General features: G+C 47.2%; 1 protein-coding gene across 1 annotated transcript; it reads right to left on the minus strand.

The window, feature by feature from the left end:
- Nucleotides 1–37: 37 nt before the first annotated feature.
- crtac1b (cartilage acidic protein 1b) lies at nucleotides 38–23,976 on the minus strand. Its single transcript, XM_036547305.1, has 14 exons — nucleotides 23,783–23,976; nucleotides 21,584–21,780; nucleotides 20,187–20,323; nucleotides 14,572–14,728; nucleotides 12,511–12,645; nucleotides 11,731–11,876; nucleotides 7,329–7,465; nucleotides 5,921–6,003; nucleotides 5,125–5,225; nucleotides 4,451–4,619; nucleotides 2,431–2,579; nucleotides 1,731–1,773; nucleotides 522–665; nucleotides 38–150 (listed from the first exon to the last, which is right to left on the minus strand). Exons 1-14 carry the CDS (start codon nucleotides 23,974–23,976, stop codon nucleotides 38–40), a joined length of 1,905 nt encoding a protein of 634 aa, XP_036403198.1.
- Between the last annotated feature and the right edge of the window lie 3,674 nt (nucleotides 23,977–27,650).

The following is a 27,650-nucleotide window of genomic DNA, read 5'->3' on the forward strand; positions in this document are numbered from 1 at the left end:
AGGAGGGTGGGGAGGGGGAGAGGTACAGCTGGGGCGGTCAAGCCTGCAGACTGAAAGTGACAAGGGCCAGGACAGTCAGAGAGATCTGCGAGAGGGGAACCCCAAACCTGCAGGCCGAAGAGCGGTTCCCTTCAAAGTAAGCCACCTGAGCTGCAGAGAGAGAACACAGAGGAGGGGAAAGAGGTGGGAGGGGTCTTATTTGTGAACTGCACCTGTGGAGAGTCAGTGGACCCTTTGTGGAATGACGACCCCACGGGGTGGGGAATGGGGACAAAGGAGGAATGCATGGCAGTCGTGGTGGAGCTGGAGAGCACGAGCTTGCTAATTTTCGCAATGCACACAGCATCCTCTCTTTTCTGATTGCTGCATCTACCCCATTGTGACACGAGCTTGTTTTGCACGAGGATAAGAAAAAAAAACACATATGAAATGAATTAATGGACAGCTTTGCGGCAAAACCTTGCTTGTTGGGTTGGCGACCCCTACCCTGTTGCGCCTTGAAGCCTCGCCCCCCAACTCACCCACGCAGGCTGTCCCCTCGTCGTTGGGCTCGAACCCCTGGCCGCATCTCTTATTGGCGCGGCACTTGTAGGCCCCGTAGGTATTGATGCAGATGGGACGGTCTCGGGGACACACAGAGGGGAACTGCGTGCACTCATCCATGTCTGGGGGGGGGGGAGGTTTTGGGGTTCAGATGGGAAAGAATCACACTCAACATGGGACAAACAATCAGGGCAGATAATCACAGCAGTGCAGGAATGGAGGAATTCACTGAGGGGGCAGGCTGCACCTGAGAGACCTCAGTAAAACCACACCCTCACTAATAATTCATACATTCATTAATTCAAATATTAAGTCCAAATGGAAGGAATATTTTAGTCCATTAAACTACATTGCACAAGGATGAACTATACAGCATCAAGCACACAGTATATTAAGTATTGAAATGTTGCTGTTGGGGGAGGTGTGGGAGTGGGGATAAATTCTGGGAATGGAACATTGTCCTCTTGCTGCTGTAGTCTTGAGCAAGAATCCACAATCCTTTAGTAGGCATCTATCTTTATAAATGGATGACATGTAATAAGAGTGTGTCTTCTAAACAAACAACAAGCCCTGGCAATGCCGTATACACAAGCAGTAAAACTGATGTAGTGTGGCATAGTTGTAAGGAGCAGGGCTTGTAACCAAAAAGTTACTGGATCAATTCACTGCTGGGGCACTGTTGCTGTACCCTTGAGAAAAGTACTTAACTCACAACTGCCTCAGTAAATATCCAGCTGTATAAATGGATAAAATTGGTCCGGATAAGAGCATCTGCTAAATGACCATAATGTAATGTAATTTGGAGGTCCATTCCATTTACTTTCATATGCATTTCAAGAAATGTACTTTTCAATTTGGTTTTCATATTTTACCATATATCAATTTTGCTCGTTCACAGGGGTATGAGGAGTTGTGCAGACAGCGGAAAGGGCTTGTTAATAACTGAAAGCTGTATGACATTTCGGAGAGGGTCATGGTGGGACATATTTGTCTACTGCCAGAAGCAGCAGGTCAGGGAGGGAAGCCCAAACGGACATCAAAGAACACGTCACCCCAATCACTTCAAACCCCTCATTTCTGGCCTTCATCTGTATGCTTCCTCCTGTTTCAAACTATCACATGAAACGAGTCGATCATTTTTCATTGCCGTAATCATTCCCATCTGCCTGGAGTGAGATCCAACCTACCTGTGCAGCGGCCGTTTTCGTTGACTGTGAATCCATTTCCACACTGGAAAAGACGTAGAGGTTTACATTTCAGTGTGCCAGAATAGTAACTGTTTCAGAATTTGCAGGTCAGTATATTCTATGGCATTCCTGTATAATTCCATGACAAAAGCTTAACAACAAGTACCCAAAACCATACAAGGACCATGTAAACATCACCTTGCTTGTATTTACACTTGATTTTTAGGAATAGGTCAATAATTGTTTGAAAATTACAACACTGGAAAGTGTTGGCTTTGTAGTACCAAACATGCATTAAGTGGATGGCCTTATGAATGATGTCTTGGTACATCCAACACTTACCTGCCCACTGGACAGGTACTGTACTTATAGTAATATAGGATGCTGTTCAGTATGGCAAGCCTCATCCTATTTAAGTCTGGCCTACTAAATCATGGTGTTTGTGCTCACCCAAGATGTCTGATGTTCCTGAGCTATAATCCAGTGACAAAGGGCTGAATTTTGTCCTTTCCCCACCCCTTGCCAAGAGGTATGCATGACTGACAGGACATGAACCAATCAGACACCTCACTTAATAAATATGTACTGAATATAGAAGGCCAAACATTAACAGTGTTATTACCCTACATGATCTTTATTACAGTATAAGCAAATTGTAAGTCCTGGAAGATTAGTTTTTCCTGATATCAAACCCTCCCACCTCGATCTCCATGGCGGGGGTGGCCTCCTCCTCCTCCTCCTTGGGGTAGGGGATCTCCAGCACCGAGTTCATGTCGCTGGGCTCCAGCGGGCGCGCCACGGAGCGGCCGTCCGGCCAGAACACCTCCACGCTGGTGGCCACATCCTTCCCTACGGAGCGATGGCAGGAGCACGGCGTGAGAGGGAGAGAGAGAGAGGCGGGGGCCCGTGGTCACCCCCCCCCCCCCCCGTTTTAACAGAGCTTCCTTTGTTTCCTCACCCCGTGGGAGGAAGGAGGCACAATGAATGATTTATTTATTATTTTTTTTTCCCCCGTGGAGCTCTCTATGGAAAATATGAAGGAGGCCTCCCAAGAAGGGCGCGAGCACGGGCCAGGCGGAGAGGGAGAGCTTTGGCATGGGCCGGACAGGGTGTTAGCGAGCACGCTGGATTCACTCTGACTGGGCATGGGGGGGGGTGGCGCCGGCGAGCGAGGAGGTCCGCTCTCTCTCTCTCTCTCTCTCCTCTGGAGCGGAGCCGCTGTTCTCGCTCTCCAGAAGGAACCTCGCTTCCTTCCAGCCTGGCAGCGAGGGGACGAGGTGTGACTCAGGCTGCTCCAGACCCCTGATCCCACTGCACAAATGAATGCTCTGAGAGTGACCAATGGGAAACCGGAGTAGGTGGGGGTGGGGGGGTGGGGGGGGGCTGAGGGATGACAACCTTACCTCCATCAGATCATCTTTCCCTCAATTAAATGTTTTAGTCAAGCTTGATCAGGCCTCTGAAGGCCCCCTGGCCTCTTAATTAAAGCGACATTTTAAAGGTAAACAGATCCCACCGAGGTTTCGTTCTGGGCAGGGTCTGCTCCTCCAGAGCCATGTGGGAGGAAACAGGCAAAATTTCACCGTCACCTGTTCCCAGTAATGACTTGCTGCCAATACGGGGGAGGTGTCCCTGAATTTTGGGGAAACAGAGCAGGAATCGTACTCTAGAGGAATACTCCATGATAGGAAAGAGTGTCAGGACTGTAGTAGAGTATGGCTGGATATAGCTCCGCCTTTATAAATCAGCCTCATTAGGGTTGCTGATTTAGTGTGTGCTCGGTACGGCAAACTAAACACTCTCCTCGGAGGTCATTTCCAAGCACCTGTTGACTTTTACAAGTCATCTCAAGGTCCAAATACACGCATATGTATGTGCTGTTAATGACGAATATCCCCTAAACTGCCTATAATTTTACCGTGACCAGCCGTAGGTGACTGTGAGTAAATGTCGGGCTTGTAAGCCTGCTTGAGGAGCAAAGTAGGTCAGGGCACTGAAGCTGAAAGGAGCCCCGTTCAGGAACGTGCAGATTTATTTTTGGGGATGGAAAACCCGCCACACAAAAAAAGAGAAAGAAAGAAAGAAGAAAAAAAATGTGGGGGTTGTCCTGCAGGCCCGCGGGCGGCCCGCGGTTTGTTCTTCACAGTATATTAAGAGCAATAAGAGGTTCCAACTGGCCGCCTAACCGCGCTCCAAAAACCGCAAAACGGTTCCCTCATGGACCGTCGTGGCCTGACTCTGGAAAGCATCTGGAGCAGGAGCAGGGGATTTTGGGGGCTTTGGGGGGTGGGGGTTGGGGAATTGTAGGGGGGGCTGTGTAGCATCCAGGCCAGGAGCGACCAGCTCAACCAGCTGTTGCACCTGTGTGTTAGTGACCTCCTCCCTTGGGCCTATAATCAGGAAGGGTATTAAGCTGAGCTCTCGCTCTCTCCCACCCGTGCCTGGAGGAAGAAAGATCCGTGCAGGATGATGACACAGAGCCCCGGGGGGGACCCCTGCTCCAGCTGCACTCCCAGCACATGCGCACGCCATCCTCTTCGACAGGACACCCCTTTTTTCTTGCTCACTCTTCCCTACCAACCCCACACACAACACTCAACTATTAGCACTTTTTCAGTGAATACAAACAGTGTGCCTATCTGGTGTGTAGTTTGGCTGAACCCCTGAATCTCCAGCTCTAACTTTAGCCTTTAAAAGTGTCTGGTGGGGGGGGAACATACCTAATCCAAAGTGAGCCACTGGCTCCATCTCACACAGGTACCCAGAACCCCCGTCGATGATGCGTGTGTGGGGGCCGCTCCGCTTGGTGTAGGCCACCACCTTGGCGCCACGGGCGAAGGCACCAAACTGCGTGCGGGGCACCACACGCAGCCACCTATTGGAGGAGCCCTGCGGGGAGGAAGGGTGGGAGGGAAAGCACCATCACAGATGTTCTATTTTCTCCAGATATTCGACTGTGGCACTCCTTTTTGTCCTCTGTCTGGAGGTTCCGGTTGGTAGCAAGAGGTTCTACTATTATCCATGTTCCTATGCTGACATGTGAATGTTCTGCTTTAGACCACATTGCTTCAATAATGTTCATAACCTGCCAGCAAATCAGAACCATTTGTAGCTTTAGCAATGGCAGAGACAGAAGACTCAAGGTGATAAACACAGAGATGACTATTGAATCCATGTGTAAAGAATCTGTGGCACTGTTGTAATGTTGTAACATTAAACCAAAGGTTACCTCCCCTGCAAACATGACAGCCACAGAAGGCTATGCATTTCAGTGCTGTATCTTCAGTTTTCACCACCATTTCTGAATCCCTTATAAGCTCATATTAGCAGGCTGGCAACCCAATCAAGCCTCCCGATTCTTGCTGCAGAATGTCCCACAATTCCTTGGGCTTGCCTGTTTGACTTTGAAGACTGAGATGGGCTGGGCTGCGCTCTCCCCATGGGACACCAATAAGTCCAGCTGTCCGTCACCGTCAAAGTCTGTCACCGTCGCCCCTAGCGTGCAAAGGGAATGAGGGGAGGGAGGAATACAGTGACAAGCTGGCCTGGATTCAATCTACTTTTGTCCTTAACTCTGACTCACAATTACACATCAAGATGTACTGTCTGTTAGTATGAATATGATTTTTTTTCATTCATTCTTGGAGATCGCTGAGCCTGCCAAATTGCATTTGTGAGGAAAAAGGTGACACTTGAGTTGAAATGTGTACCCAGGTTAAGGACAAATGGATAAAATATGAATTGAATTCACTGTGTTTCTCCGCTTCTCATCTACCTAGCCTGATTCATATGTTTGTAACCTAGGCATCCATCATTACTCAAGCATGGATAGAATAACAGTGGAGGAATGTAGTAAGCTATTGTGACATGTTATGAAACTCAGAGTGAGGTGTTAATCATATCAACACATAACTGTGAGTGGTACTGAACTGCACACAGGATATTTAAATCTCAGAAGACTGGAGAGCTGTTTCAACCAAGGAAAACCCTCTCTTAGAGCATAGTCTCAGACAGTTGTGGATCTCTAATGCCATCAAGTGGTAGAAATAGGAATGGCACATTCACAGCGCAATTTCAAGGGAATCTTCAAAAGACAGGTCGTTAAACACACTTAGAAGATTGTGTATGTTGTGTTTACAGCTCTGTTTGCACAGAGTTTATGACAAGTCTGATGGTTTGGAGGCATTCACCTGTCCCACGGCCATCTGGTTCAGCTGCCTCCCCGACGTTGAGCTCCTCGATCAGGGGGTCTGAGTGCTCCCTCCGAGACACCCTAGCACAGCAAATATCAATCAATAAAACTGCACCAAATTGCTCTGCGTTGAAAAGGGACCACCTCGCTCCACATTTAACTCGGCTTAACAGGCTCTATAATTCCTTACCACTCCACCAAAACCACGTGCAGTCAGATAAGAATGCAACATCCGATTGCCTGCTGTTTAAGACGCTGGAAATCTGTGGAGCAGTGCAGCAGTTCAGGGCTGCATTTTGATGCCAGACAACTCCTTCAGTTTTTAATTTGGCAGATTCAACTGATTTTGCCTCAACTTGGTTTTTCTTAGCTCCTCAGAAAAGCGTAGTCTTTTTTTTTTCTTTTGTTTTTGTGGCATGCTTAGAGCCGAAGTGCTGCTCCACCCTTGGCTTTCTTGTGGCCAGTGTCTGATCGCTTTCCCCGCAGTTGCAGGCCCTGGAAAGTTGGCCGCCTCTTCACGCTAGGATTATAAAGCATTGTCTTCCACCCAGTCTCGCCTTCCGAACATCCTGCCTCCCAGATCCTGCCGGGGGGGGGAATCGGGGATTCTTGGAGAGCGTGTCGGAAACTCGTTTCCCATTCAGGTGCGGCGGTCGGGCCGGGCAGTTTGTAGACCCTAGGGCTTTTGGCCCAGGTGCTCGTGGCCTGGCCGACTGGCCTCTGGCTCGCTAACCTGTCTGGATTTACCCGCAAACCTCCACCAGGACTAGGAGGAGGACTATTTCCTCTCTGTGGATGTTTTCTGTTCCGGACCGTTGAACAATGTAATACATCTAATTCAGGCTTGTGTTAACTTCAGATGTCAAAAGCTTGCTTAATCTACAGTAGATGAATCTTTTTATTTGCCTTTTGTTTTTTTTTTTTTGTTTTTTTTTTGAAAAGCCAAGCTCAAACTCCAGAGCCGATATCAAAGTCAAAGAATTATGGGAACTAAATCCCAAACCAAACATTGTATTGCTATGTAGAGTCAATGGGCAATTAAGTATGAGCAATGGACAGTCATCATGCAAGTAAGTCTAGGAGTTCAGGATGGATTGCAAAGCATCTGATTCAGGCCTGTTGCCTAAATAAATACTAGTGGTTTATCTTACAGTTATCGTTCAACAGGTATAGATCACTTGTATCTGAATTTACTTTTAAGTATTCTGGAAAAATTGCCTGAGAAAAAGTGCTTGTTTGGTAGAATTGAGTACAAACACTAAGCACACACGTGCCAAAGACCATCGGAGAATGCTTTGTTAATGAGGGGAATGTATAACAAAGCACTTTCTCAGAGTTCTACTACAACACTGTAGCTGCCACTTCTTAGCTCAAGGGATGAGGCCTTGGCCCCTCCCCATACTCACCTAAACAGCCTGTTGGCAGACGGCCCTCGATAGGCGATGTTGTTGAAAAAGACCTCCAGCTCGTTGTCATTGTCGAAGTCAGCCGCAATGATAGTGCGCACCGGAGAGGGCATGGAAAACTTCTGAGAGGCGATGTCCTGGGACCGGGAAAAAAAACTCGGGATGAACATCCACTTCGAATAGAAATTAAAATGGGAAACATACAGGAGCAGATTGAGATAACCTAAGACCCGTGCCTTGGTCACAATTCATTCCTATGTATATTGGGAATCTCTATTGTTTTTTTTCCATTTCAGCTGGTATGGAACAAAGCCAGTTCAAGCTCCAATGGGCTGCCACCTGTTTTAGAAGAAATAGAGTGCCCAGAGGCAAAATGAAAAAGGACTTTTACTAAAGAAAAATGTCTCCCTGCACTGTACGTGGTGCACCTCACAGACAGGACTCCTGGATTTAACAAGACCTGATGGTACCAGTAGGGAGTGACACGTAGGAAAGTAACCGATATTACTGTGCTTCAGTGACGCGGCAATAAGCCCAGCAAGAGTTATGGATGGGCTCACCACTCCCCCTCGTATTTACTCCCTGCTTTAATTATAAGCCTCATAAAGCCTACTTTCTGGGGCCTGCACAGTGACCTTCCTCCATCTGGGTGAAGGAGAGGGGATGGCCACATCAGGAGAGGCCATCAACAAGAAAGTGTGCGTGTTTGTGTGTGTGTGTGTGTGCGGGACAGGCCAACAGGGTGAGACCATGTGTGTGTGTTTGTGCGTATGTGTGTAAGTATGTACATGCATGTGTGCGTGCATGTATGAGCACATGTATACAGAGATAATCTGGGTACAGCCAAAAGATCCCTTTCAGACACAGGGTACCATTAAGCTCAATGAGTTAGAAGTTTTATTCACAAATGGATGTGACTGAACGACATTTTATTCACAAAACATTGGGTTTCTCTGTGAATAAGTTGTTTTACTCACAAAATGTTGGGTTGCTCTGTGAATTAAAACCAGGGAAAGCATCCAGTTGGCCATCCAAAAGCACCACATAATGTACCTCGTAGGGACATCCAACTGGCGTGGGCTCGGTATGTCCCAACTCAGCGCTCTCCCTGGAACACATTCCTCACCACACCCTCACTCTTTCCCCACATCGAAAAACGACTCAGACTGATACATGTGTTAAACTGTGGGAATGAGGCCCAGGCCAGGGAATGCTGTCTGACACACTGTCAGGGCCGAGGGAGAGGGCAGCCGAGCAAGCCAAGCCTCCATACATCAGCCTCATAAGGGCGCCAAACACACGGTGACTCGGTGCGTGCTTGGCGTGTCCGCGTAAGCATGCTCCCCTGAGCCTGAACGTCCAGGTCTGTGTGACTTTTTTTTTTTTTCAGAAAATGATGTCCAAGCCACACAGGCAGCGTAAAAAGATAAGCATACAGGAAATCAACTGCTAACTCATCACAGCACAGCACTTAGAGCTCTCTGTCTTTGTGGGATAAGCAGTGGAATATTGCTTCACGCATTCCGTCCTCACCTTAATTACTGATTGTGTCATGATTGGGCTTTTTTTTCCGCCAACACCTCCCTTCCGCGTCGTCCCAAACACGGGCGGCGCCGGGACGGGCCGTTAGCTCTGGCGTGAGGGAGTGCGAGGCGGAGAGCGCTCGTTTGGGCGTCAGGGGAGGCTCAGTGGCAGCTTTTAATTACACCCACACTGCCTCCATCCGCACTTTTGGCCCGCTCGCCCCTGCTCGCCCCTGCACGCATTTAATTAGCATCCCGCCGGAGCTGCAATTTAATTACAAGTGGCGGGGATGGGAGGGGGGCCTGGTGGCTCGCTCACGTCGGGGGGAGATCTCTCCATCCCCATGGGAGGAGTTAACCCCCGGGGCTCAACTCTGTGACCCACCGACAGCGTTAATCTGCGTGGCAGTGAAGCAGCCACCGTTTCTGTTCGAGTGTTGGGGGGGGTGGAGGGGGTGGGGGGCACACTGCAAAACACACAGGCCAGCTTTTGCACACATGACCTCAGCCCAAGTCAAAGGCAATTATCTGCTTTCAGACAGAGGTAATTGGTAAATTACAGCCAGGCCGTGTGTAAGTCAGTGCTCCTCAGAGCCTACCTCTGCGCTGGAGTCTTGAGCTTAGGGGCGTCGAGGGTAACGCGGTACATCTGTGGAGTGTGTAAGGGGTGAGTGGGACAGCGTCAGGGAACCATCAGGTGCTGATAGCCGTGAGGGTTTCCTCCCTCGGTGTTGTGCAGTTAGCGGGAGAAGTGTGCTTTGTGTCTCCACACCAGCAGATTACTCTCTGCACCAGTAAGAGCAACCAAGATTTAAAATGAAACAAAAAGTTTAACGAAACCAGCAGACAGCCAGCTGCCCTCCGGGAACTCAGGGCTGGTTTTAAAATCAATCATGCAAAATTTAAAAACTTTTAAAAAGACACCTTTTCAAATAACAGTATGTTGTATATGTAAGAATGAAAAAAAAACAGCATTAAAAAACAGGCATCCCAATTTATCCAAAGGACGGCTCTTCGACACCAAAGTGCCGCCATAAAATTCCCTTTGGTTTTGAGGTGAGTCATTAACAATTTAACAAAGCCAACGCACCACCAGCGCACAAGGGAACCCAGGGTCCTAGCCCCCTGTGGCATGCACTCACTGAAAGAGTATGCCATAGAACATTTATACTGATCAGGAGAGGGCATTGAGATCAATTGGAGTGGCCATGTTTGAGAGACTGTATTGATGCCATGGCATCAAGAACTATTCACTCTTGTCCCAAGTGCGCTGTCCGCCTGTCCGCAGTTGGTGCAGTACTGCATTTTGCCAGTAGATGGCAGCAACAGCACAAGGGCCCGCAATCTCAGGTTTCACTTACTTATGGCAGAACTCTTGACCTCATAAGCACATAAGTTCTTATATGGAGTTTTTTAACTGATTAGCCTGATTAAGCCAAGGGAACTTGGGCTGGGCTGAAAAAAAGAATGCGCAAGGTCGTACAGAGTTTGGCTCTTCTGCTCTATAAAGTGGGGGAAATCACCTGTGCTAGAAAGTGGGGGAAATCACTTACTGGACAGAGACATGCTCAGTGAGCTCTGTCAGTCACTGCTCGCGGGTTGCAACCTATTCCGGCCTGTACTTTGAATGGGGGGATGAATGGACAGATTGGCTGCAGATTTATGGGAATGGATGCGTCGTCCTTGACAACCGTTCTTTGATTATTGGCAGCACTGCTGTGAACGGGGACAAAGAGCTGGCGGCCGGCCAATGAGCTGGTAGGCTGTAGTGCATTTGACACCCTTTTCTGCAGTGGACTGTGCGTCGGTCAGACACTTCTCTTTTAATGACTCATTCTATTTTCCCTGTCCTACACTGGCAAGGACCAGAGCCAGCTGATGGACCTGTGGATTAGTTGACTGAAAGAGACATAGATTGCATCGTAATATCTTCAACATACCTTTAAGTTTTTTAAAAACGTAAAACAAGTGTTACAAAGTCTAAAAGCTGAAGCCGAAGAGCATTGTTCGTTAACTTCAGAAAAGCATTCATTAGTCAGACTTTGCATCTTTGTAAATGTAGCCTCTCTATCCATTCTCTGTGTGTTTCTTTGGTGTTTTCTTCCCAGCAACAGAGAGAACATATCAGAGGGGATGCCTTGGAACTTCCACTATTACGTTATCGACATTGGTGGTTAACTGACACATGCTGTGCTGCAGAAGATATAGCATGAAAGTAACATACAGATAAGTGACCGATGAGATTGAAGGTGGGCTGGGCTAGGGGCATAAACCAAGGTAGTCAAAAACAGAACATACTGCCACATCAAGATGCATAGGGAGCAGACGGACCATTAACTCGCTGTAGGACGAGCCCATATTTACAGTGGGACCTTTTTTGTTTGTCCCTGGCCCTCCAGGGAGGTCCTAGATTAACTGTCACTAACTTTTTACTGGGCTTCAAAGGCCAATTAATGATGGGGGCCCTGAGTGGAGGTCTACCTATCTTTCAGTCACTGTTGGCTCCTTGAAAGAGGTGTAGAGGGTGAGGGAAAGTACTCTGATTGGTTGATTGATTGATCGATTTTAAACTGAGTTCTGCCGTATTGCACTGAGAACAAGCAGCTCTGCACAGTGTGGAGATGAGGAAAGATGAACAGAATCTTCTGCTCTTGTCCTTACATACATTTCCCTGATACACATTCCAGCACTTGCATTGTGGCATAGTGCCTAATCTCACTGTTTCAGTTATCTGTTGCTATTACAACTGGAGCTGTACTGACTAAGGGTTTCTCAAAAGTGACTTTGGTCCACAGAGTACCTCTCCAGACTCAAGAGCCACTGTCCTATTCCCAAGATTTCTAAGACTAACCACCTGTTCCCCAGCCACACCCCCCTACCTTAAATCGCTGCTTCCGATTGGTGCTGAGCTGCAGGAAGAGGCGGTGTGGCCCATTCCAGTTTCCATAGACGATGTCCGTCTTCCCGTCTCGGTTGAAGTCGGCCAGCGCCACCCCTCTGCCGTGCTGCATGGGGTCCTCAACTCCTGTGGTGAAAATAAGGCCATGCTTACGTCAAAAAAAACATAAGCCGACTCTGTGAAAGGGTTAAAGCAAGGGATGGCACAAGAGATTTCAAGCAATTTGTGCATTTGCAATTGGCACCAGGCTGCACATCCTGTTCATGTTCCACTGCATGTTCCAGAATGCCACACCAAACCATACTTCTTATATTCACTTTACATATTACATGCCTTTAAAGCATTATTACATAAATGTGCAGATATATCACATATTTATTGCATTATTACATCACACAACATTACAACCATTCCCCTTTACAACCATTCAGAGGGGGCTCTCCAGCACATCCCTTGTGAAAGCAGCAACACTCCTGTATTTGACTGGACTCACCGAGAGCTGTGTTATTAATCTGCCACGTACACCTTCATTCTGTTAGTGTGTTCATCCAGCGACACACCTTCCCCCAGGCTCACTCTTGAATGCTTACTCTTTACTTTGGAGGAAAACTTTGGAATGAATTTCAGGCTCCGGCGCCCGAGGTGCCCTTTGTAGTGGTGAGAGGTGTAATGAGGGGTGGAAAAGGGGGGGATATGAGGTCACGGTGTCTCCACCCACCGCCCCCCCCCCCCCCAAAAACCCCTTGCAGCGTCCCCTCACCTGCTGACGCGGCCACGTCCGTGAAGGACCCGTCCCCATTGTTCCGGAATAGGAAGTTGGGTCCGTACTCGTTGTCGCAGAAGATGTCGGAGCGGGTCTGGCTTACGATGGGGCCCACCACGACCCCCCGGCCCCCTGCGAGACGGGAGGAGGAGAGAGCAGGGAGGGGAGGGTGGGGGGTGAGAGGGAGGGAGACCGTTACCGAGCGATCGATGCGGCCATTATGGTCTCCTCCGGGTCATTTGTTCGGCGGCGCATGCTTTCTGCTGACGCGGGCGCTTCATGTGGGGGTCCCGGGAAACTGAACGAGGGAGCTCAACCCACGGCACGGCGTGCCTGCATTCCAGAGGACCTCCGCACATAAAAATCAGCACCCGCTTTCTGCCCATCCCTGCGTGAACCCCTGTGGTGAGTGTCTCCTATTCAAATCAAGTTCAAATCTTTAACAAAAAAGGCAAAGCCTATAACAGCAGCTCATTCCAGCAGTCTTGTTTTTGACTGGTGAAAGAGAGAAAAAATAGGAAGCGAGAAAGAGAGAGAGGTACAGTACACCCTTCATCTCTTCCCCATTGCCAGCATTGAGGCTACTCCTGGATTTATCATCTCTTTCACTGGCTTAGATAAATAACATCAGTCTTGAGGCCATAAAACTTTAATGAGCCTACAGGGTACAGTTGCGATTAGAAATACAACTTTACTTACTTTTGGCAATGGGTTATTAATTACAGCAAAATGAGGTCATCTACCTCTTTCCTACCAAGATATAGCGTGCTGAGTCTCATCTTGTACCCTTGTATTTGCTTCTGAGTGCCTGGCATTAAAGACCTTACTGCTGACTCCAAACTCCACATGTCTGGCGTTAGAAAGCTCACCACTGTCGCCAAACTCCACATGCCTGGCGTTAGAGACCTCACCACTGTCTCCAAACTCCACATGCCTGGAGTTAGAGATCTTACCCGCCATCTCTAAATCTTTACATGCATGGCGTTACAGACCACTGCCTCCAACTCCACATGCCTGGTGTTAGAGACCACTGTCTTCAAAATTCATGTCTGCATTAGAAACCTTACCTGCCATATCCAAAGTCAATAGAGATCTAACCATTACCTTCAAATTCCACATACCTGCCATTAGAGATCTCACCTGCTGTCTTAAAACCCTATATGCCTGCACTTGAGAACTTACCACTGTCAGCAAACTCCACATGCCTGGATGCAAACAGTAATAATTGCTCTGTGGTCTTCCTACCATACTCTAGTTGCGGCCGTATCACCCATGCATCCCAGCCTCAGGGGCCTCCACCCCACCTCCCCACCGTAAGCAGAGAAGTTGTCCCTTTGCCTTGGAAGCCCCATCCCGGGCCTGTGCAAAGCAACGATTAATGGAGCCTTTGGCCCATTGAGCAGGCCGCCGTTGAAATATGGCTCCACTGTCCTTGCGAATCTCTGTGACTTTCGCGGGCCGTAAACAGCTGACTGGGCCAAAAGCAGGCCCCGCCAGTGTAAGGCTTCCTCTGCTCTAACGCAGCTGTCTTCTAATAAAGACGTCCCATAATTCAGCTGTGCGCAGCGGGCGGGAGCGGAGGTTGTGGCGTAAATCAAAACAGGGCCCAAATGGGGCCGCAGCCCCGGGAGTCAAATTGGGCAGAGTGGTTAGGAAAGGTTCTCTCACTCATGCAAATGCCACAGCCAATAAAGAGGCTACAAACACAGCCATGTGACCAGACTCACTGAGTAGCAGTTTCGCAAGCGCTCTATGCAGATATTAATTCAGCCCATTCATAACACTGATGACTGCATACAGAGAGGTGGAATATTTTCATTATGTTGACATTATTTACAGATGAATATTTAAAATTAACGAGACATCTCCGTTAGGCTGCCTTCAGGTCAGATTTCACAGACGGTCCACTGAAGTTTCGGGAACTAGAGGTCAAGGACTTAAACATGCTTGAACTACATTTCCTACAAACACTGTGCTGAACTTCCTGTCGTGTTCTGCATAGCTACAGTGGACCTATTCTCTGTGCTTTCTCTTTGGGAGCTCACAAAAGCCCCTGACCTGTGAACTTGTTGACCCCAGCCTCCTCAGCCACATTGGACAGGGCGATGATCCCTTTGGAGACATCGCTGGTGGCCTCGTCCATCTCGATGAGTGCGTGAGGCGCCACATTTCCACTGGCATAGTTAGCGATGTAGATGGCATAGCGCCCAGTACCCTGTGACAGAGAGATAGAGACAGACAGAGAAAGGAAGGGTGACAGAGAGAGAGGAAGAGAGAGAGAGAGACAGTGAGAGTAAGGAGTGAGAGTTTGCCGCTTACAAAAAAAACTTAACTGATAAAAACAGTTTCGTTAAAAACTGTTTTTAACAAAACTGCAATCAACTGAACTTGATCAAGTCACACCTTTTTCTACCTTCCTCACAATCAGCAAAAGGAAGACACCGCCACTCCTGCATATTTTAAAATAATTAAAGATCATATCCCTGGCTTCTAACGAACAAATTCCACAATTAACAGAAAGAGGGATCAATGTACGGGAGTGGCAAAGGACAGCTTGATAACCCGAGCTGATAGAGCTATTATAGTTTAATTGAATTCTAATGGCCTCATTTAAAAAAATAATGACTCATAACAATTTGGGAAATTAACTCAAATCAAGGAACGCATCTACTCCGACACCATCCTCACAACTGATTAAGAAGGCGCAGCAGACGGACCGATTTTTACGTCCATTTTGCTCAGTTTCCTTCAGACACTAGTTTAGTTAATTCGCACTGACGGCCTTTCCGCTACCATACATATCCAGCTCCGCCAGGCAGGACTGGACTGTTCAACTGTAGCACCAACAGTCTGCCAGCCAAGTTTAACCCCCCAGTATTCAGGGTGGAGAGCTGGGCCTGCATGATGTTTCAACAGCACATTGAGCAGAAAGTACAGAATTATTACTATTATTGCTAAAATCTCTCTCAGGCATGGAACAACTATCATCACCTACCTTATCCACAACACACCCCGATACCAATATGTCTACCTGGCTCAGAGATCTTTACCTACTTACTTTCATCTAGGCTTGGCCTTTGGTACTGACACTGCAAGATGCCATCTTTCAAGGCTCAAAAAACAATGTGGGTTGCCTTGTGGGTTTCGTAAAAAGTTACATGAGCCTAAATTAAAGACTTTGATGATTAATACTGCTGTTAAGAAGAGCATATAGTATCATCCAACAACAGAAATTGATAGATGGCTCAGCCATAACTCACATTGGCTCATTATAACACTCATGCGCAGTGAGCCTCAAATTGCCTTTGACAGCAGCCCATACTTAATGTGGGATCCACATATCCAGCAAACTAATGAATATGAATCCGAATATCAATATCAATGTCAATTCAGTATAACACACAGCGCTACAGCAGTGCTGATCAGTGGCATGACCCATAGCATGGACACCACTAGCCCTGTCCACAGCAGGACAGCAAGGAAGGAGTCAGCACGCTTATGAAACATTGTGTTTCCTTGGTTACATACTCCTCGGTCTGTGTGTGTGCACAGCTCACTGGCTGCTGGGGCTGACCCCCTCTCTGTCCTACCCCGAGACTTTCATTTCACACTCCATTATCAGTCCCTGTGGAAGACGAGGGAACAGGCGACACATGCTAATGGACCCGTGCATAAAATTTCAATGAGGTTAATGCACCCAGTTATATGACTGGGGCCCCCTGGATCCTCAGAGTGAATATACACTCACTGAGCACTTTATTAGGAATACTATACTAATACTGGGTAGGGCCTCCCTTTGCTCTCAAAACAGCCTTAATTCTTCATGGCATGGTGTAGCGAAGGGTGAGAGCAGTCACCCCACCCGGCCTCGAACCTGGGTCTAACCATGCAACATTGACCGCGACGCCAAAGAGCCAGGCTCGTTGGTATGGCAGTCAGAGCGCATACTCAACCGTAGTGACAGCACTCCGTCACACTGCCCTCCCCTCTGGAAAGCGCACCCATGAGCTTCACGCACCATGGCGTCCCTCATGCATTCCCCTGCCGTACTTCTCCCATTCCAGGGTGCCCCACTCACTAGTGCTTCACCCATCTCTGGGGACCCTCACACCGTGCTTCACCCATCTCTGGGGTGCCTCACACTGGGGTCAACCGAACCTGGGGGTCCCTCATACGGCTCACACACCGGGCACACCTCCAATGGCCTCGCAGTAAGCCATCCTACTACTGACACCATTTGTAGCGAAGGGCAAAAGCAGTCACCCCACTCGGCCTTGAACCCGGGTCTACGGGGTACTAACAATGCAACTTTGACTGCGATGCCAAAGAGGCAGGCTCGTTGGTATGGCAGTCAGAGCGCATACTCAACCGCAGTGACAGCACTCCATCACACATGGATTCCACAAGATGTTGGAAACATTCCTTTGAGATTCTGGTCCATGTTGACCTGATTGCATCACACAATTTCTGCAGATCAGCTGCACATTCATGCTACAAATATCCTGTTCTAGCACATCCCAAAGGTGTTCTATTGGATTCAGATCCAGTCACTGGGAAGACCAATGAAGAACACTGAACTCATTGTCATATTCATGAAACCACTTTAAGATGACTTTTGCTTTGTGACGGTGCATTATCATGCTGGAAGTAGCCATTAGAAGATGGGTAAATTGTGGCCATGAAGGGATGCACATGGTCAGCAACAATACTCAAATAGGCTGTGGCATTCAAGCAATGATTGATTGGTATTAACAATCCCAACAGTGTGCCAAGAAAACATTCCCCACACCATTACACCACCGCCACTAGCCTGGACTGTTGACACAAGGCAGGTAGGGTCCATGGATTGATGCTGCTGGCGCCAAATTCTGACCCTACCATCTGTGTGCCTCACCAGAAATCAACATTCATCAGACCAGGCTACGTTTTTTCCAGTCTTCAACTGTCTAGATTTGGTGAGCCTGTGCCCACTGCAGCCTCAGCTTTCTGTTCTTGGCTGACAGAAGTGGAACCCGACGTGGTCTTCTGCTGTTGTAGCCCATCTGCCTCAAGATTCGACATGTTGTGCATTCTGAGATGCTTTTCTACTCACCACAATTGTGCAGAGTGGTTATCTCAGTTACTGTAGCCATTCGGAGTAAACTCTAAAGACTGTTGTGCGTGAAAATCCTAGGAGATCAGCAGTTACAGAAATACTCAAACCAGCCCATCTGGCTCCAACAATCATGCCACGGTCGAAATCACTGAGATCATATTTTTTCCCCATTCTGATGGATGATGTGAACATTAACTGAAGCTCCTGACCCATATCTGCATGATTTTATGCAATGCACTGCTGCCACACAATTGGCTGATTAGATAATTGCATGAATAAGTAGGTGTACAGGTGTTCCTAATAAAGTGCTCAGTGAGTGTATAAAGAAATACACTGGGGCTGCTTATTAAAGGGCTGTCCTCTAAATGGATATTCATCAGTGGGTAGCCTTATCATTAACAGTGAAAGAAGCCTGGCAATGACCAACCAGGCACTTTGCCACTTGTTTTTTTTCTCATTGAGCAATCCTTTCAACAGCAACACTTATGCACCACATGAAGGAAGAAGCCAAACAGAAATCATGCGCACTTTGGTCTTTGCATTGCCAGTGAAGGTGAAGCCATCTTTATCTGGAGGACCAGAGGGTCCAAGGCTAATTGGGTCGTACAGTAATGTTACCTAATCTTTGGGTAATTTCTGAACCTGTCTCAATAGCAGGTTCTTGCGTGTTTGTCCGCTGTGCGGCACGAGTCCGCGGCTGTAGACGTTTGGATGTGCGGACATGACTTCTCCTGACTGCTTCTTCGAGGGAACGTGGACTGGGATGACTCCCCCCAAGCCCAGGCACTCACCCCCGCCCACCTCTGGTAGAGATGCAAGGGGTCTGTCTGCACCGTCAGCCCGCCGTAATGAAGCAGAGGGACATCCTCCGCCTCCCCCAGGCCCGGGAAGCCACACCACCCCTTTCTATCTTCCCACCACCGACACGTCTTCCTAACCTATGTGCGTCGGCCGCCACTCCACTGAGCCGAGGCTGAAATTAGGGCCTAAATGCACTCAGAGATGAAACTGGGAAGCGTTCCAGGCCGCGGCGGTGATTTAGCGGCCCGGACCATGCACCTTGCGGCAGGCTACAACCTTCAGCACTCGGATAATTAACGCCACGAATGAGGGGGGCATCGGGGGTCAGAGCGGCGTAGATCATGTCAGCTTGAGCCAACCACTCACAGAAAACCAGAGAAGACAAAACAAGGGCAGATATACCAGCTTCTACAATTTTTTGGACATAACAGATACGATTTTATTTGCGGGAGACAAAAATTTTAAAATCTACCAGATCCATTTAAAATTAAATGTTCCTAATGTCTGGGCATTTATGGGGTGGTGCTCTGTACCTACATAGTAGGCACTGTGTACATACACACTGTGTTTACAAAAGTGTAGTAACACAAGCCACAAACAGGTTTGATGGTAAGTACTATGTAATTAATGTGTATGCACACAGTAGTTACACCATATTAGTGCATTATAGATACATTTGTATTAGGGCCTTAATGTAATTTGGGACCAAAGCATTTCTCTCCATAGTCCATCTCCTCTGAATTTTCCCATCAGTACGCTAAACTCTTAAAGCTATGTGAATGTTTGAAGAGCTGAAATCTCTCCATCAATTACCACTTTCCACAGATTGGGTAGTAATAGTTCACTATGCATTTGTAAAGTGGAATATAATTTCTTGCCTTTAAATCTTGTCAGGCTGTTGGACAAACTGGACATGCTCACACAATAGCAATTCACTGCTGACATGCTGACATGCTATGACATGCTCAACAACAGACTTAGTGAATATTATAAAGACGTTATATTACATCAGCATGGTAGCAAACATTGATGAAGTGGTCACAAGAGCAACATTGCACCAGTGACTCTGAGAGTCCTTAGAAAACAAGAAGACCAATCACAGCAGCGAGGAGAAGCAACTCCTCTCACTGGAAAGAAAAGCATCATGTGCAATTTGTTTTAATTAAAAAGTCATTACAGAGCCAGATCTCAGTGCGTCTAAAAAGCATTATCTCAGAGAAATGGAATCGCACAACCTTCTTCCGAGACCTCTTTCTTGACCTGAGACTGATCACGCTGAACCCTGCCACAGCCACAAAATCTATTCCAATTCCTATTGTGTTTCCCAGAGGGAAAAGTGGACATTCTTCACCTGTGACTGAAACAGGGAATTGCACGAACTGCGCCAGCGATTAGAGAGATATAACGCTAGGCTCGCCACCCCCTTGGCTGTCCGCCAAACCTTAGAAATGATTGGCACTTCATCATCAGTCCCTACAATTATGCCCCAACACAAAAAAAGGATTTCAGACAAAATGAATGGTGATTTGTGGGTGCGATTATGCACCTGGAGGGAGGAGCAATCATTTTTCCCAGCCTGCCTCCCAACAAACGGACGTTCGCTTTTCTAATTACCGTGCTGCAGCGCGAGGTGCGAAAAATCATGCCACTACATGGAATTAACTGTCATAAACGAAGCCGCAGGGCATTTGAAATACTGCTGTTGAGGGCTAGGTGATTTCCGCTGTCTCCTCTGCCTCCATCCACTGAGGTAGCTCCACGAGAGCGGCGCAGGTACCTTCCTGTCCACGCACGCGACGGACCGCCCCGCCATGCGATTGGCCACGTCCCGGTGCTCGTTGATGTCGTCGCTCAGGAGGTCCTCGAAGCGCCCGTTGCGGAACTTGAAAAGCTTGTCGGAGTACGTCGCTCGACCTTGGAGAGGAGAGTTTGTTCAGCGAGAACCGGAAAACCTTGGGAGGCCTTTGGCTGCTGTGAACCACACTCCAGTCAGCTCGTACTACAACATGGAACATTTCTTCTAAATAAATAAAAAAAAAACATTTTATGATGCAGACAAATTCCTGGCACATTCCACAATGATATATTGCTCAATGTTATTGGAGCACTCCAGTGAAATTACAAAGGGGTGGGTTAATTCACCATCAAAAACTCTATATTCTGTATTTTACAGTGAAGTAGGTATTAATGAAACACTAAAAGGCAAAGTATCAATTTCACAGGGGGATCTCTTATTCTCAATGTCCTTTTATGGCATCAACATCAGACTTTCCCTCTCTCTAGTGCACAAGAGATAAACGTACATTTAGTTTCTAACTGCCTCAAAAAAATAACAAATTTCACTGACTTCTATATGAGCTTTGAAAGCATGCCGAGGTGGTAGTCTTGAACCATTTCATTACATTAAATATTAATATTTATCACACTTTGTGTTAACACCAAAAGTAAGCCTTTTAACTTTGTTCCCTGGACTGCACTGTGAAGCCGGTGGCACCATATTTGCATTTCAGTGCTGATAAAATAAATATAAAGTAAAATGTCACACTGCAAAGTGCAAACTAGCATGGCATACAGAGTGCAGACTATGACTACAACTTAGCTAAGCACGTTCAGTCTTTATTTCTGTTTTGAAGTAATCTGTAATTGTTTTAAGTAACTATAGAAGACAATCTAGAGCTTTCTAGACTTTGTAGGACAGTCAGGCAGGTTAGGAAACCACAAAAGGATTTAAAACTGTCTTCCATGTTCAGTTATTAAAATAAATTTTGTGTCTTTCAATATGTACACCTAGTATTCATAAGTTAATACAAAGTAGAATACATTTCACAATATTTGAAATCATGTAATATGTTTTAGCATACACTAATAAAATTGTTTACTTTAAAAAGTACATCTGATAAGTAATCCAAGAAATCTGATTTTACAGAACAAGATGACTACAATTCTCTCTTAGAAAACAGATTCCTTTCATAAAGACTTTTTATCAAACAGCTTTTGTTTTTGCTGTTCTGACAATGCCTCTATCTGATTTTTATCGGTTCCAAAAATCTGTCTGGATCCTCAACTTATACTTTGTACATCTCAGCCCATCTTAACGCTTTCTTCCCCTGTAGCCTCTCACCTTAACTTTCCACTCCCCTATCCCTTCCCCTTGCAGGGTCTTTCTCCCTGTACCTGAGAAGGCGTTATTGGTGTTGAGGAAATAAATCTCCTCTCTGCCATCTCCGTCAATGTCACACGCTGTCACTCCGATGGCGTTGCCCTGGCGATCCCGCAGGGCATAGTACGGGGAGCTGCGGTCGTCCACAGCAATGTTGAGGAGTTTCTGGCTGGTCTGGTCATATTTTAACACCAGGTTTGGCCCATTGTACCTGAGGGAGAGGGAGAGCCAAACTATAGCACACCGGGTCTCTAAGGCACTGCAGTGTACTGTATGGTTAACAAGCATTCTCCTATAATTTAAGCAAAGATAAGCGAAACATGTCCCTGCTGATAAAAAGCGCCCAGTAACCCGGACAAGATAGAATGTGCATACATCCCTGCACCGACCACTTATCAGAAAGTCATCCGACCTTAAAAAACTTTACTGCTTTTTCATTATTATTTGTCTTAAAAAACATTGCTGACACAACTCAACTTACAAAACAACTGTTGCACAACTCAGGGTCCGAACAATCTCCGCTCATGCCTGTTTTTCAAGAAAATATTTTCTTGAACACAGATGCATGCTGGGACATTGCTTATGGTTTAGTGGAGTAAACCCAAGATGCATCACATGACACACCACATCAGTCTGATTCACAGCCAACAGTGCTTGCTGGGTATTTTGTGAGCAGCTACTGTATAACATGTCAGCTTACACAACTATAAAATTAAACAATACACACCGCTTATCGAATGATCTCCTCCACCATATTTAAGGATGTCTAGGACTGTGCCCTGAAAAATGTGAATCCTGCCTTACAATGATGGAGTTCTTACATATGGTTCTTACACATGGAACTAATGTGTAAGTAGTGCTTGAATTCATTTGGACTATTTTGGAAAAGATTTTTAAGAGCTATTTTCACCAGACTGGATCAAAAATGCTTTTGTCAGTGCCCTGGCATCTTAGTCGGGTTTGTTTTTGTTTTCCCTGTCCATGTGCTCTTGTTTTTCCCTGTGTTCCAGCCCTGCCCTGCTCTCCGCCCTGTCTCCCCCCCACCTGATTACCTGATTGTCCCCACCTGCCTGCCTGTGCACCTGCATCCCATCTCCTCATCAGCCTTGCCCTATATATTCCCTGCTTGTGTCTGGTCTTGTTGCTAGTTCGTGTCTGGTCTTGTTGCTAGTTCGTGTCTCAGTTCATCTGTTTCACTATGAGCTGTTTGTCCTGTTCTGCCTGCCTGTTTTGCCTGTTTCTCTTGACCACGTTTGTGGATCTGATATCGGTGTCGTTAGTTGTGCTTTTCTGGGTTTTTGACTTCGCCTGATTTGACCACGTTTGTGGGATTCCAATTTGGTTATAATAAACACTCTTTTGCATCCTGCTTCCCTGTCTATGCCCGAGTCCCTGCCTGAGCCGTGACAGCTTTGATAGTCCCAAAAAATACCTTTCTTGGTCCCAAGACAACCTGCTTTGTAAGAGCACCTCCTCATGGTCACACTCAGTAGCAGTGTGTAGCCGCTACTGTCATTGGGACTACAGCGATAGCGCTAGACGATACTATCTGCTGCAGCCTCACTCCAGCCTAAGAATCATCTTATTATGGCAGGAGTGTTCCTCCATGGCCCAGGGCCTTTCCGCTCGGCCTAAACTCCCGCTCCACACAATAAGTGCCCACAAGGGGAACCACCCCCCCTACCAGTTTCCAATCTCCTGCTCCCAGCAGACCTGTATGACGGTTACCGTTGAGGGAGCACAGTCAATTACATCAATTTACATCAGCGCAGACCCTCAGGGCTCTGAGCCCACTCTGGCGACTTCCCTCCTATCCAGGCTAGCTTCCATTCAGTGAGAGAGACAGAGCGATACAACCATTTCGTTTTTTTAATGGAAAATCACACTGATGAGCAATTTTCAACAGAGTGGAGTCTATACATTACCCTCCTCCAATCGTATGCTGCGCAGACAGAAAGCGCTGGCTGGATGTGAGGACATGTTTCTGTCAGCAACACTGAAACCGAGTGTCAGAAATGCTTGTGGACACTCATGAGAGGATTTACAAAACATCAGAAACTGATCCAGCCAAAGAAATAACAATGAGAGAGTGTAGAAAAAAATATCATTTTCAGAATGAAATGGAGATGGTTGTGTTGTGTTTGTTGTGTTGCCCTGTGACAGAGGTGTGCCAGGGTTACCTGTTTAAAGAACAGGATTTGTGTCTGACTCACCCAGCCACCAGCACCTCCAGGTCCCCGTCTCCATCCACGTCCGTCACAGCCATCCCATAGTTAAGCTGGGTAGGGTTGTTTTCGTAGTCGGGCATCAGCAGGGTCTTGGTAACTGACACAAACATGGGCTCAGAGCGCTGGCCCCGGGACGGCCCCGGAAGGCCTAGGAGGAGCAGCCACACCCACGCAGTCATAGTTGCCTTTCAACAAACTGTCACTCTGTGCTGCTGGGGTCACCTGAGAAGGAGAATGGAGCAGTGTCTTCATAGCCGCAACATCCAAGCCACTCCATTGCTTGCTGCTTTCACCCCCCCCACCAAAGCAGAGAGGTGACAACTTACACATGCACAAATTAGCAGCAACAGTCAGGCTAACAGATGTATGACCACCGTCTCCACACAATAGATGTTTCAGTGCAGAAAATAGACTTCATACTCTATGTATGGCTACGATTACCAATGAGCATCCTCCCATCAAATCGACCAGGTGCTTCCCTGCCACTGGACCACACAGCCCTGCATTGTCTCCCTCTCACATGAAGGCAATTATCAGAGCAAGAAACACGTTAAGTGGAACAGGGTATAAATAGTGCGGCAGGAGACAGGTGGAGAGCAGCGCGTGAGGGGCAATCCTCAGCACGCGGGGGGAGGGAGAAAATCCATACGCGGAAAACAATCTCTGCTTGGGTGGGACAGGGAGGCCGAAAAGCATCCTGGCATGAGGGCTTTCTCCGAGCCCGTTTGGTTTCTAATAAAAGACGAGTTTTGGGGGGGGGGTTGCCTGGCGGAACGGGGTTAGAGATTCGACCGAACTCCAGGGGGATAAATAATGTGAGAGGAGAGATTGATCAAACTGACAGTGGAGGCAGGGCTGTGGAGTCATTGGGGCTGACTAATGCGTTTTAATGGGCTAGCTGGGTGCAGCGGCTGAGGAGCGGGCCGCAGGTGTGGTGGAGGGGTCCGGGACGAGGGGGGCGAGGGCGCGGGGATGCTCGTTGTAGCGCAGGGGTGTGGTTGGTTAGCGATGGTTATGCAAAGGCAGCATGAAATAGAAAAACAGCCTTTGCTTGATTCAACTGGAACACCTTGGGATCAAAATGCAGAATGGTCAGAACTGGGCTTCATTTAACCAGTCATTTGCCTGGAGAGTGTGTGAAATATTTATCACAGGTAAATAAGGACTCTGAGTAAATCCAGTTGAAAACACAAGGCCCGAAAGGGACAAGCTGTAAAGTAAGACAGAAAGGCTAATTACAAGACCCCCCCCCCAATCTACACACGTACTGTACTACTGGGGCAGTAGTGTGGTGTAGTGGCAAGGAGCAGGCCTAATAAGCAAAAGGCTCTAGGTTCAATTCCCCACTGGGGAACTACTGCTGCACCCTTAGCAAGGTACTCAAACCACAGTTGCCTCAGTAAATCTCTAGCTGTACAAATGGATAAAACTGTAACCTATGTAAGTCACTGTGGATAAGAGCATCTGCTAAATGATGATAATGTAATAATGTATTGTAATTACAGCAGCGCTACCTGTTCGTCTCGACTATACAGTACAGCACACACCGTAATGAACTATATGATACATACCAAGTTTGCATAATCCTTTATTGGATTACTTATTGGTGCTTTATGAGAGAGCTGGACTGGAAAGACATTCGGAATTACGTACTTCCAAATAAACCACAGAGACATCTTTCCGGTCACTGAGCTACATAAATTAGCCATGGCTGATGGGAAGTGGCAAAGGGATACAGCTCTCTGACCCTGAGATCTGTGTGTTTAGAGCAGCCAGTTCAAAATGCCACTTGCTGTTTGTGACAACTCCTCTGTTGAGAGAGCCCGTCGGCCTATTGGGGTTTATAGTGCACCATCATGCTCTTTGAAATCCAGTGCAGGCAATAAAATGGACGCCTGGACAACGAGTTTTACACACCTGAGAGGAGAGGACAGAGGAGCAATGTTCAGTGGCACTACTGTGCTGACAGGTTGCGGAGAAATCGATTTTTTTTTTTTTTACAAGATGACAGCTAGATTTACCAGCGGCTCGCATTTATAAACAAAAGCACGATAATTCTTCCCGTTCCTGTTGTCTTTTCACTCCGAGGAGTTATGGAGCCTCTTCTCGCACCAGTCCTCCTAATGATTGATACACCCTCTAGAAAGCTCCCGTCCAGGAAATTCATTTCACATCAAGCCTGGGCCGTCTTCGTAAGGCCCGCGTGCAATGCGACGCTGCAGCTTATTGCGTGGTGCATTAATTCCCGGGACACGTCCGCGTGTGCCTTGCACAGAGGTAGCGCCCGGGATCCGCTGCTGAGATAACGCAACCAGAGCCACCGAACATATGTCAAAGCAATGGGGTTCATTAACAGAACATTTTATTGAAGATGTGTGGCAGTCTCTTTCCATTAGCCTAGAACACATTGACTGATGGGGTGGGAAGCTATGGGCAAAGAGGAATATTAACCAAAGGGTTGATGATATTAGCTTTTTTAACGGATGTAGCGTCAACTCAGACAACCGGGGAATGGCATAACGTCGGAGATGTATTGCTGAAGTAGTAGCCCTCTGGGACTAAGGAACGAAAAATATTATAAACAACAGCGCGCTTCAAACCGCAGGCACGCACTTACAGTGCGGTCTGAATTGCTAGACAGGTAATTATAAATATTATCAGCAGTGCGAGCACTGCATGTCTGCCTACACCGAACAGGCGATCTTATTTCAAGGACCAAGGGTATGTCCTCGTAGCAGAACGACAAGGACAGGCAGCACTACGTGTACCCCTTCTGCTGTCTGGGGACACACGCCATGGTCAGAGAGCACCCGTACCGCGGGCGTCCCAACCACAGACTGGTGGGAAAGGGCGCAGCCCCGGGGAGCGTCCCATCCACCTGAACTCTCCAAAAAGTTTCTGAAACTGCTTGGGGGGACTACTTGCAGGAGCTGAGTTTCCACGTTGTTCTTTTTTTGACATTGTTCTGGCTGAGTCATCAAGGTTAGCATGGAAATGTCAGCAAGCTCTAGTGGTCCGAAAGCCGTTACCCGACTCTATTTCCACTGTAGCTCAAGCACACAGCATCACGTTTGTATAAACCATCAACAAGGGCTCCTCGAACCATGAAGAATAATTTCAAAAGCTGCCTTAGGGGTGACAGACTCCACTTCTGTGATGGCTTCATTATAGATGCATTTTCACATTAGTGCCAACAAACTATTTCTCAATAATACAATATAATATAATATAATATAGTATAATATAATATAATATAATATAATATAATATAATGTAATATAATATAATATATAACATGGGCATTTGCTATTATGTCTGATCATCCACTGTTCCCTTTAATTGTGCTGGTGCTGTCAAGCTGTCCCCTGAACTGTAATTGGAGGACTGCGACAAAGTGCAGTCTCTTCAGTCAAGATCTGCTTAACCCAAAGGACAACCTTTATCAGTGCGCCCTCGCTCAGAGTTTCACAAACATGTATTTGGCACAGGTTGCAGGCGTTATCGACTTACTGCATGCATTGAAACAGATTCATGCGACCTTAGCATTATAATTCAGATTCCGTTGATATTCGAGTAACTTGACCACGGAATCAGCCATTCTGTCGCAGCCGTATAACTGTACCCTTCCAACATACGTGTCTAAACAGTGTCCCATTAAAGTCGCAACAAATGCAGAAAATGTGAACAACTTTTTCACTTTTTGTGTTAGCAAAATAAAGAAAATCCCGTGTCTATGAGCACGACAGGTTACACACGCTCCAGTTCAGCAAATACTGTCTCCAGTGCCGGAGGACTGTTATTCACAAATGCCAGACAGCATAAGTTTCTTTTAATTGGCCACATAAATTGATAA

The sequence above is a fragment of the Megalops cyprinoides genome, chromosome 15, assembly GCF_013368585.1.
Source record: "Megalops cyprinoides isolate fMegCyp1 chromosome 15, fMegCyp1.pri, whole genome shotgun sequence".
In the NCBI taxonomy this organism is placed as follows: domain Eukaryota; kingdom Metazoa; phylum Chordata; class Actinopteri; order Elopiformes; family Megalopidae; genus Megalops; species Megalops cyprinoides.